Source organism: Drosophila teissieri, chromosome X (assembly GCF_016746235.2).
Source record: "Drosophila teissieri strain GT53w chromosome X, Prin_Dtei_1.1, whole genome shotgun sequence".
In the NCBI taxonomy this organism is placed as follows: domain Eukaryota; kingdom Metazoa; phylum Arthropoda; class Insecta; order Diptera; family Drosophilidae; genus Drosophila; species Drosophila teissieri.
The window spans coordinates 454,753-465,934 of NC_053034.1; the positions used below are offsets into that span (position 1 = coordinate 454,753).

Genomic DNA, 11,182 nt, shown 5'->3' on the forward strand with positions numbered 1-11,182 from the left:
TTGGACTCTGATCATAGACAACACAATTGGCCCATGCCCAACGGCGGTTATTACATGTTTTGTGTTGTATTGTATATCGAGTCGATCTATATCTGTATATATGTATATATAATATATGGGCTGCCCCCGCAGGAATCCGACCAGATTGGGTTACTTGTTGTTGGTGGGATCGGGAGTTCCACGGATATACATATGGCAAATGACCCAGAAATGACACGCACACAAAACGATTTCCCGACGCCTGAATTGACATGACCTGACCTGGATGAGCAATGTCCACCCCTCACTATCTATGTATATGGCTAGATATATATCTGGATCCCAGGCACACCCACCTCCACCCACACCCACACCCACTCTCACTCACCACTCATATTCACATCCACAGCGTGTCTGGTTTTCCTTCAGTTGGAGCATATACGTGTGTACCACCTGCACAGAGAAAAAAAAGCAGGGCTTTAGAAATGTATTGAAATGGATCAGAATAAGTAAATGATTATGAACAAAAGTGTGCTAGTTCTGCACCCCAAGCATGACAACTTAACAAATGTAGTGAACACCAATGCAATTATATAAGGTATACATATATACAAGGTTGAAGAACTAAAAAAAATGTAAAAAAATAAAGAATCAGCTGCCAAAAGCAAGGGCTTTTTTAGTCGGTGGAATTAGTATTCGATTTTAGTGACATAAAGTTTCGCTTTTCGTTTTGTTTACAACTACAGAAATATATGGTTAATATGTATTTCGAGCAAGTTTAATGGATAATGCAATAATAAAATATATCTACAGTTTTTTATACGAGAGCTACATACGTTTTTATTAGATTGTGCAAAGTGACATTCAACATGCATAACTCAATAGTTAAGTACGTTAAGTTAAGAGTAATTTCTTTCCGTGTACTATACCGCCGGCTTATCCATTTGTGAAGTCACATTAACCATTATGATTTATCCACATGGGTGGTTGGGCGGTTGGGTGGTTGGGTGGTTGGGCGGTCGGTGGACAAGGACGAGCGGCGTCCGGTAAGTGCCGCTGTGCATTTGAGTGGAAACTATAGATAATATTTTTATAGTTGCACTGCCACCGATTAAGTGTGTGAATATGTACGTGTCCCTGCATTCGCATTCCTGGCTGCCGGTGGCCGGTGGCCGGTGGCCAGTCTGTTTCCTATATTAAAATGTAGCCCGAATTGAAATTTATTTTTGCCGATTTCTTGATTTATGACCAAGCATTTTTCTCCATTGCCCCACGACCGACCATTGCCCGCTACACCCAGTACTCCCCCGTCCAGTACGTATACTCGTAGTACACACAAGTTTTGGTGACTGTCCACTGGTCAGCAAAAGATGCGTCAGCGTTTAATTTCATTTTCGACATGTGCCGGGAAAAGGACAGTTTCACCACAACAAGGAGCCGCCTAATTGACAGATACAATTTGCTTCCTTATCCCCTGCAACTGCGGGCGAACAAAAGGGTAGATGGGTGGGGTGTTTAAAGGCTTTTCGAACTACGTGACCTTTGCCCGAACGCACGGACCAAATTAAGAGACACGAAAGCGTTTGATACTGCATGTACTCGTAGTTCGGAACAAGCAGCTAGCAGCTGCAGGTTATTTCATTGCTGCCCAATGAACACGTGTGCCGAAGAAGACTTCAATTTGATATAAATGTATTTTGCGAGAAAATATACAGTTCATAATTTCTGATCGCCTGCATGGTTGTGTCCGACTCTACAATTATTAATAAATGCTACGCCTCGGTGTGCAAGATTATATGATCAAACACAAAGTTCGTCCCACAATGGCGATGGGACTAGGAGCGCTTTGCTTATCCTTGCAGCTTTGCCTGCCTCTTTTCATTAGCCTCGAGTACATCAATCATCGGCTTGTTTTAATTTTAAAGAAATTGCCCACCCCCTGCGGTGTGGTTTGGACCCTTACTTGAGTCCTCTGTACCATGCCACACCATGTCCACACCATGCCCTCACCATGCCACACCCCTGCCGCCCATCATCCCCCGAAATCCGACCAACCACATCCGGAATCCCAATCCCGCCCACAAAGTGATTGAACCAACGTACAGAAGCCATCTCTTTCCTGCTCCAAGGGAAATTTCCCTCTCGAGGGAAATTCGCCGCTGAAGGAGCGCCATTTTGAAAGCTTTTCCACCACGCCTTACACGACTCCCACTCCTACTCCCCTTCCCCTCTACAATTTTCCAGGGGCTCAAGTTTTACTTTTTGTCCGCCTGCCAAGATTGATTTATTTTAATAAGCGACGGCTCAAAAAATTTTTGATTACCAAAAATGCAAATTTCGGACGCAGTAAAATTTTACAGCAATTTTAATTTGCTCCCCGCAGCTTATCCGAATTTAATAAAGGCATTAAAGTTAAAGAAAACAACAACAATCGGGGATTACTTGACTTACTGCCTTTCGCAGCATATTGTTCTTTATGATAGATCGTAGAATTAATCGTTTAAAAATACATTTTGTTGATGTTTATGTTTAAATTAGTGTTCTCAATTAGTTGAAATAAATAATTATATATACGCTAAAGCTAGTCCATCTCCTTAATATCTGTATAGTAATGCTTCGTCGTCAAGCTAATCATCCTTAATCGTCGATTTACGCATTAAAATAAACTCTGTACCACGCAATAAAAATAGCTATATTAACACCCATGTACAGTGGAAACAGGCTGGGATAGTCATCGTTGTCCTTGGTAGGATCGGTCCAACAAACTTCGAAGCTTCAAAAAAAAAAGATAACTTTATGCTTAAACTTAATACTAGGGTTTGTCTACAAAACCCAAAAACAAAGGTATTTAAAAGTAGCGATGTCCAAACTGGAGCACTGCACGGACGACCATTGTACATGGGCAAGAATATGGAAACAGACGCACTAAAACAGAAGAGGCTTTACAGAAAAAAAGAGTAAAAGCTAGAGGAATTGGTGAAAGCATTAGATCGCTCTCCATCGTGAACTGAATTTACACAACACCAAAGAATATGTATGCGGAAGAACAAACATATATATTGAAAGCAAAGGAAACCCTACGACTACTGCACTAAAGAGCTCAAGTGGAGGGCAGCAGATGGTCCTTAAGTTCCCTCCTCTAGGTCTCAAAGTATTTGTAGACTGCCGTCACATAGGACATCACCTGCATCCAGTCCGGTCGTTCGATCTGACACATATCATTGATATTCTGGTAGCGAGATTTTCAGATAAGAATAAGCACAATAGAATAGGAACAATAAGCTTCAGTTGGCCGTGCAAACTCACCAGTGTTGTGCCAATGCCCACGGACTCGGCAGCCGCAAATGCCAGCGAAAAGTTGCGCCGCTTGTTGGCAGGAGTCAGTTGATCGTACGGAATGCGATCCGGCAAATACGAGTGTAAGATAGCACAGAAGGCTAACCCATCGTTCCACGACGAGCTGAAGTTGGTGATGTCGATGTTGCGGTAACCCACTGTTTTGTTCTGGCACCACTTCAACAGGGCGTTGCGCTTTGAACCTCCGTTCTTGGCCAGCATGTTTAGCGGGTCCTTGCGTTCGCCTGAGGAACACGAAAAAATAAACTATAAGATCACGCCGATTAAGATCTAGCCGATTAAAGCTGCATACCGCTGATAAATGACTTTGAGACGTTGCCAAATGGCAGCCCGCCGCTACTGCTGCTGCCCGCGCTGCTGGGCGTGGCCGGCGTAGAAGGTTGGGAGACGTTCTGTATCTGGCTTTGGGTAGTTGTTATCGCAAGCTGTTGCTGCTGTTGTTGATCGCGCAGCGGCAAAGTGGCTTTGGTAGTGCTAGCTGAATCTCCTCCGCTGCCAGATGAAAGATTGCTTCCCTGTCCGGCACCGGCTTGATTGCCCACGTTTACGTGCAAGTTACTGCTCTGCAGCACAGGCAACCGAAGCTGTGGAGAAATAAAGGTAAAGAACTAAATTAGTACACAAATACCGCACTCAAATTTGCTTTTGATTGAGTACTCACGCTCTCATGCCAGTCACTGGAGGGAGGAAAGATAATGGGCGTAGTCCCCAGGTCAGGAGTTCCGCTGTTTAGGCTAGACGTCGAGCTATAGTGTGATTCCGCCTCGTCGGCTTTGCCCTGCTGTGGAACCAAAGGAGTTTCAGTTTAGGGAAGAAGAATAAGAATAATCTTTCACAGCTCTTACCGATTTGTTATTCTCAATACTCTCAATGAGCGTTTTGACGGAGAGCCGCGAGTCCTGTCGGCTGAAGCTAAGCTTGCTGCGTCGCGTGGCCATCTCCATCTCACGCTGAACTGTGGATAGCACCGACTGCGGAGTCTCCGACTGCTGCAGTTCTGTAAGGGTTAGGAAAGAGCATTAAACATTACCGGTGCACCGCATAAACAGAAGGCAACTGGGCTTACGCTGTTTGGTGAGTTTTTCAAGCTGCTGCTCCAACAGTCTGATCTTTTCTTTCTGCGTCTTGTTGTCGAGAACTAGCTGCTCCCGGGCGCTGAGCGCCTCAGTCTTAAAGTCGTTGGCCACTCGCACAGTCATGAGAAGGTCGGCCTGGAACTGCTGCCACTCCTCGGCCTCCTTGCGCCGCAGCTGAGTCTCCTGGTCGAGTCTACACTCTGCCTCGCCCAGCTTCAGTTGAACATCGCCCAGATGGCGCTGAGTTTCAGCTAGCAGGGATTGCAACTGGGCTTTGTCTTCCTGATGGCATTTGCACTGAACCTGCAGTTCGGCCACGCGTTCCTCCAGTGCCTGCCATTCGCCAGCTATTTTGTCCTTGTCGCGTTGGAGCTGCTCCAAGCGGTATTCCAGGTGAGAGACCGCACACTTGGCGTTATTCTTGACCACTTTGCATTCCTCAGTTAAACCGGATAGCTGGTCACGCAGTCTTCTCAGCTCAGCTTGGCTGCGAGAGCACTGATCCTGTAATTCAGCCACACGTTCTTCTAGCGCATCCTTCTCCTTTCTGGCCACATCCAGCACATCGCTCAGGTCTGTCTTGTCTCCTCTGGACAAATCCGCCTCTAGCTCCTCGATCTTTGATCGCGCATTCTCCAGAAGAGTGCTTAATCGACTGATTTCAATGGCCCTCTGCGATATCTCTTCCATGGCCTGCGAAAACTGAGCCTCTCCTTGCCGCCGCTCCGCGTTTGCCGCATCCAACTGAGAATCTAACAGGGCAATACGTTCCCTCTGGCGCTGCAGCTCCTGTTGGCCAGCCTCCCGGGCCTGTTTCAGTTCCGCTAGCTCAGATCCCAGTTCCTCCTGCTTGAGCAAAACTGCCTCGCGCTCCTCCTGTGATGTCTTGATCAGATCCAGAAGCTTCTGCTCCCTCTCCGAAGCACTTACTTCAGGCGCAGGCTGCTTGGTGTCCCGAAGTAGCAGCTCTTGCAGCGTGCTGATCTGCGTACGCGATTCATTTAGCTTCTCTGTCTGTCGGCATAGCGACTGGAAGAGCACGTCCTTCTCCTCGGCGAGACGCTCGTTCTCAGTCTGCGTATCCGTCAGCTGGGTTTGCAAGTCGGCCAGCTCCTGCAATGTAGCCTGTAGCTCCTCGTTAGTGGAGTAGTGTGTCTCCTCCATTTGAATGATCTTGTCTTGCAGGCAGGCTACAGAGATCTCGCTGGAGGATGACTGTTTATCCCAATCGGGAGTGAGGCAGGGTGTGCCATCATGCGCGTCGTGCGTCTGGATATAGGAACGATATGGGGATAATGTTAGGGGCTGTTGCATCACTAGAAATCGCCTGGAAATACTTACACTGGGCAGGGCTATTGAAGCGGGCGCTGAACTGTGCAGCCGCTGCGAGTCTTGAATGATCTGGTGCTTCTCCGCATCCGACAGCGGTGAGTTTACTACGTCCCGCAGCCGATTGCGCAGAGATTCATTCTCGTATTTCAGATTGCCGATTTCCATCTGGGCCTTTTCCTGTAGACTCTGTAAGCACAAGTATCAGACTGATCAGTTTTGTTTCTTTAGTTTCTCGCTGGGCTGCGTTAATGCGGCTGCTGTTGCATTACGACGCAAAAGCGGACTACTACAGCCAATTAAAGGAGCGCTATGTGTCGCATTTAATATTCGCGGATAAGTGAGTGTAGCGAAGCGCAGCGTCCAAGAACACGGCTTAGCTCAGAATACCCTTTACTAACGCTTTTTAACGCCGCTTATAGTCTTGTTTTTCATAGGATGGCTAACTAAGGACAATTCTCTTCAGACTTAAAAAAATAAAAATTAACTTTGAAACTATATCAATATTTTAGCTAGTAAATTGAAATGGCTCACTTCCTCTAACTAAAATTTCTAGACCACCCCCTTAGTGCAAGTGTATATGATGACTTTATCAATGCGGGAGAGGCAACAGAAACATCAATCAGCCGTGACAACACAGCAGCAACTTGTGGTTAGCCAGCGTCCCCGTTTTCGCTTGCCGTGCGCACCCCCCGTTAGCCGGCCCAAACAATCTACACCCCCTGGCGAACTTTTGCGCACCTGCATCTTAACCAGATCGCCCTTCAGCTTGGCCACCTCGCTTTGGTATGGCAACAGCTCCGTGATGCGTGTCTCCAGTTGCATTTGCTCGCTTCTGAATCTCTCCAGCTGTTTGTGCAGCTCCTGCATTTTGTTGTTAGCCTGTGTGGTTGAGTTTCGATTACTATATGAAAACTGGGCAGCAAATGGAGGCCTAACTTACCTCTAGTAGTTGCTGTTGTTGCTGTTCGTTGTTGAGGAGTTGCTGTTGCTGCTGCTGCTGCTGTTGCTGGTAGCTGCTGGCTGCCACAGCGGCAACAGCAACGGCAGCTGCTGCTGCGGGAAAAGCGCTGACCGGACTATCAGCACTGGTGCTGCTGCCGTTCGCCGATGTTGCTGTTGCAGTGGCCGTGGCTGCTGCTGCTAGTTGCTGGTAGAAATCAGCTGCAGCGGCGGCAGCAGCGCCACCATCTTGGAGTGCGGCCAATGCGTTGTTGTTATTGATGTTGCTGTTGCTGGAGCTCCCAGTCGCTGAAGCCTGCGGCACTGCTGCCAGGGAAGTCATCAGTGGTTGCTGTGGATCATGTAGCTCAGGTGCATTGCTGTGTGGCTGCTGCACTGGCAACTGCTTTGGCTGCTTTTGTCCCTTGAGCTTGGACTTCTTCTGAGGCAAGGTGTTGCTTTGAGGCTTCTGTTGCTGCTGCTGTAGCTGCTGCTGCTGTTGGCGCCTCTGTTCCTGCTGCTGGTTGGTCAGCAGTAGCGCCCCCTCGTCTCCCACATCCACGCCCCTTTCGTAACTGCCGGTCTCCTGGGGGGCGTAGAACTTTGTAGTTGCTGCAGTGATGCTGTGCTGCTGCTGCTGCTGCTGCTGCTCGTGGGCGGTATTCAATGAAGTGCTCGATTGCGACTTCTGGCGATTGTTGTTGGAGGAGTTCTGCTGCTGCTTGTGCGACGAGTTGGAGGAGTGGGAGCTGGAGGTGCCCTGTCCTCTGCGGAACAAGGATTTCAGTTTGATCATCTTGCTGCCAGTCGTTCCTTGCTCGTTGCAAAACGTGAACCATCAACAATATACTTGTTGCTTTGTAACTTATTTAATATTAACCATCATATGCCTTTATTGTGGCTCGAGTACTTCTTGCAGTCTGTTGTTAAACTCGATTACTTTGAAATTTTATCGTTCGTAGTGCTTTTAATGTTTCCTAATGTGTAATTATACAAATTTCACTTAAATTTTCGTTTTTTTTTTTCGTTTGTCGTTGTATATCACTTGTCGTTCTTTGTTATTATTGTTGTTATATACCTATTTCGTTCAGAACTTGTACTGCAAGACGGGCGACGAATGAGTCAATGGATGAATAGAGAAAAGCGGGCTTGAAATTAGATTTCACAAGCAACAGATGCTCGTGTTGCATGCAACATCAGCAAAAGTATACAACAATACAACCCGCTTGCGACGGCGAACAATCGCACTGCATTGTTATTGTCACTGGGAGAGCGGCTAAGAGAGAGAGAGAGAGAGATAAAAGAGAAATCAAAACAAACGCACAATCGCATTTGCATTCACACCCGGTTATCGTCGAAACTGAAGTTTTGTCGACTTCTATCAGCTCGTTCTTGGCGTACATCTCGGATTCAGTGCTGGAATGGTAATCCGGTAATGGAATGGTAATGGAAGCCACAAAGACACATTGCATTTTGGCCCGGGTGCACCTTCAACGTCAACAATTCGACGGCCCCACTTGAACACACTGAGAGTCACACGTACGCTTCTGGTTCTGGACAAACGGGGCCAAGTCACCAGCCACCAGCAGAAGTGAGAAGTTAAATAAATGACTACGAGGGTACAAGGCTTGCGAGACCGGGGATCGCATTCCCCGCGGATAATCCGCGCGAATCACCACATCCTTGACCTCTGCTGTGGGCGTTGGGCTTGTGCGCGCGAGAGAGGACTCTTTCTCTTCACCCACTGGCCACAGAGACCACCCCACCTCTCACCTCTCTCTCCAGCCAGAAGCAGTGTGCGTGTGTGCTTTCACATGCACGCCGTATTACTCATGTCACGACGCGTCACGAAAACGGAGTGAGAAGACAACAGGAGAACAAAATGAACTGCAACTGAGCAAATGGCATTGCCAGCTGACCGCAGCGGAGCTGCACTTGCAACGCGCCGAACAGCGAAGTGTTGCAAAACAGACAGATCTCCAGATTTCGCTGGTTTGCCATTTATGGCCTCGAATGATTTTTATTCGGATTTCTTTTTTGTGACAGCGACCCACGCGAAACATACAAATTGTGTATTTCACTTTGGGCTAAAAATTGAAACGCAAACAGTGGAGTGACATCATGCTGAGCACGAACGAAATACGAAATTAAATTCATGTATTCAGAGGAACACATTTTCTGCCTAATTGCCGATGGACACGGGAGTTTTCCTTATCACCTGGCCGGGGGTTTATCTTTATCATGTTTGCACAGCGATAAGTTGGATAATTGGACAGTATACACAAGCACGCATCCGACTTGGCCTTGGATGTCTTATTTTCAGCAGCCATTTGAATGCGCGCCCAAATTCGGGAACTGTGCAATACTCAAAATGCAACTGCGGTGCTGGGAGTGAGGGGCAAAACAGGATGTTGGGAGAGCGAGTGAGAGCGGAGATCTGCTTGCCCTTCAACGAGAGGCAGCGACAACAATGGAGTTGCCAGAAAGGGAACAGTAATTGAATGAAAATCAGAAAGAGAGAGCGAGAGAAAGGTGGATAATGAATCAACGCGTCAACAATCAAACATAAGCAATGCCGTTTAACTATGTACACCAGATAGCTGTAAAAGGAATTTCTTTCCCTTTTCACACTCTCTTTCGTAAAAAAAAAAACTGCAATACGCCAACAAAACGAAAGGCCAACTTTACACGCACACCTATACGCTGCTCAAACAATACACGCACACCTTTACACGTACACGTACGTACCGAGCGAAGAACTTTGTTGCTCATTGCTAATTTGTTATAAACCTTAACTGCAGCACATATTTCGTTGGGAAAAAGTAAACAAAAATAAAGGTAAATTACGCAAAACAAGGTGAGCCACGCACGACACCAAATAAGCGAACAACTGGCGACAAAGCGACGCGCGTTTCGGTTTTCTGCTGCTTCCCGACAACAACAAGTGTCTAGTCGACGGCGGCTATCGATATACCCGATAACATTCAACGCCGGGGCGCTGCGGTCACGGCGCATGCGTGACACGATGTTCAACACTGGCTGGGCGCGAAGTACTGGCACTTTCAAATCGTTGAACTTATTATTTTCAAAATAATGAACTTATATTAACGCAATTTTGTCCAAGGCTAAATTGCATGACCTTTTTGGACAAGGCTAAGAATAATTTTGATGAAAATAATAATTAAGCAATAACTTATTTTGTTTCATTGAACTCTTGCCCAGCGAAATTCTTCCCAGTACACTGAAATAAATCCAGCGGGTGGATATTTGTAAACTTAAGTTACCATCCTTCAGTCCCCTCATACATTTAAACTATAACTATGAATATTTCACGAATACTAGATGATGTAGATGAGCTGCTGAGCTCATCATCCAGAACGTTTAACGACGAAATTGGCGAGGGGTTTTATTTTCTCTCAGTGGCGCCCAGTTGGATAAGTCTTCGCCCCGTTCTTCTGAGTTTTTCCTCTGCTGCCTCTTCTCCAGCGTGCGTCTTATCAAAGACAAGGCAGCAAAGCTGCTGAAGAAACCGCAAGAAGCAGCAAAGCGTGTCTGCCGTTCGTGGGAGAGGGGTTCACTCGCGGCTTTCAGCATTTCTGCCACTTCCACGTTTCTTCGCTCTTTTCCCACCCCATTTCTCTTTTATGATTTGTATTGCTTGCAAGCTACGTACGTACGTACGTTCGGTTCGTTAGAGGTCTATGACCAAAAGGCCAGGCCGAAACAGAGCTTACCGCCCGTCCCCCAAAATATTAAAGAAATGATAATGAATAAAAGAAGCTGAAGGTTTTTCAGTTGGGCTATATGAGGGGGGTTCAAAGCACCCCGGCCATTCACTATCGCCTAAAAGGCTAAAGTTCTGTAAGATTTCGTTTTCCCGGTGGCACCCAAACATTTTCCAGCCAAATTTGGTGGAGTTCTAATGCCTTGGAAAATGGAAAAGATTTCTGTGACACCCGCGTTTACGAATGTTACGCTTTGGCGCGCCAAAGAAATGTGTTGACGATATCGGTGCTTTTCCCACACTTTCAGGAAATTACGCGGATCAGATGACAGAACACAGATCTTTTCAGCAGAGATATCAATTTGCGAGGTGACCTCTCTCTCTATCTTTCAAAATGTGTCCCAAGAACACGAGCGGGTTTAATGGGTATGGAAAGACAGGTTAAAGGATAACATGGCCATGTGCCCCTTGCATCCGGGGTGGAACTTAGTGGGGAAGTAGGGGTAAGGGTAGTGGTAAAGGGTAAGGAATAGCAGTTTTGAATAGTTTTGCAGCCACTTTTCGCCGCTGCAGCGGACTGCGCAGTCGCGGCGCACTGCGTGTTTACCGTTACCACTCGAATTAGACGCGGCTCTTTTTTGATATTTATGTGTATGTTTCTGTTCGTGTTTATCGACCTTTGTTCGCTCCGCTTGTCTTACGTACATTGTGTGTTGTTGTACGAACGGCGGACACAATAAATTATTTTTAGAAAATGGTTTCGTTTTCGCTAATA

The 11,182-nt window shown here is 46.8% G+C and overlaps 1 protein-coding gene across 1 annotated transcript; it reads right to left on the minus strand.

Moving 5' to 3' along the window:
* Nucleotides 1-2,417: 2,417 nt before the first annotated feature.
* On the minus strand, nucleotides 2,418-7,697 carry LOC122623888 (cytospin-A). The gene is made up of 9 exons (XM_043803257.1): nucleotides 6,685-7,697; nucleotides 6,483-6,623; nucleotides 5,754-5,930; nucleotides 4,403-5,681; nucleotides 4,182-4,333; nucleotides 3,998-4,117; nucleotides 3,629-3,920; nucleotides 3,286-3,560; nucleotides 2,418-3,208 (listed from the first exon to the last, which is right to left on the minus strand). The coding sequence occupies exons 1-9, from the start codon at nucleotides 7,477-7,479 to the stop codon at nucleotides 3,119-3,121; spliced, it is 3,321 nt and encodes a 1,106-aa protein (XP_043659192.1). The 5' UTR covers nucleotides 7,480-7,697; the 3' UTR covers nucleotides 2,418-3,118.
* Between the last annotated feature and the right edge of the window lie 3,485 nt (nucleotides 7,698-11,182).

Coding starts and splice junctions, on each gene's coding strand:
- LOC122623888 (XM_043803257.1), bottom strand. CDS start 7,479: ATGATCAAACTGAAATCCTTGTTCCGCAGAGGACAGGGCACCTCCAGC. Junction 5,931..6,482: donor GCGATCTGGTTAAGATGCAG/GTGCGCAAAAGT, acceptor TTGTGCTTACAG/AGTCTACAGGAAAAGGCCCA. Junction 4,334..4,402: donor TGAAAAACTCACCAAACAGC/GTAAGCCCAGTT, acceptor TAACCCTTACAG/AACTGCAGCAGTCGGAGACT.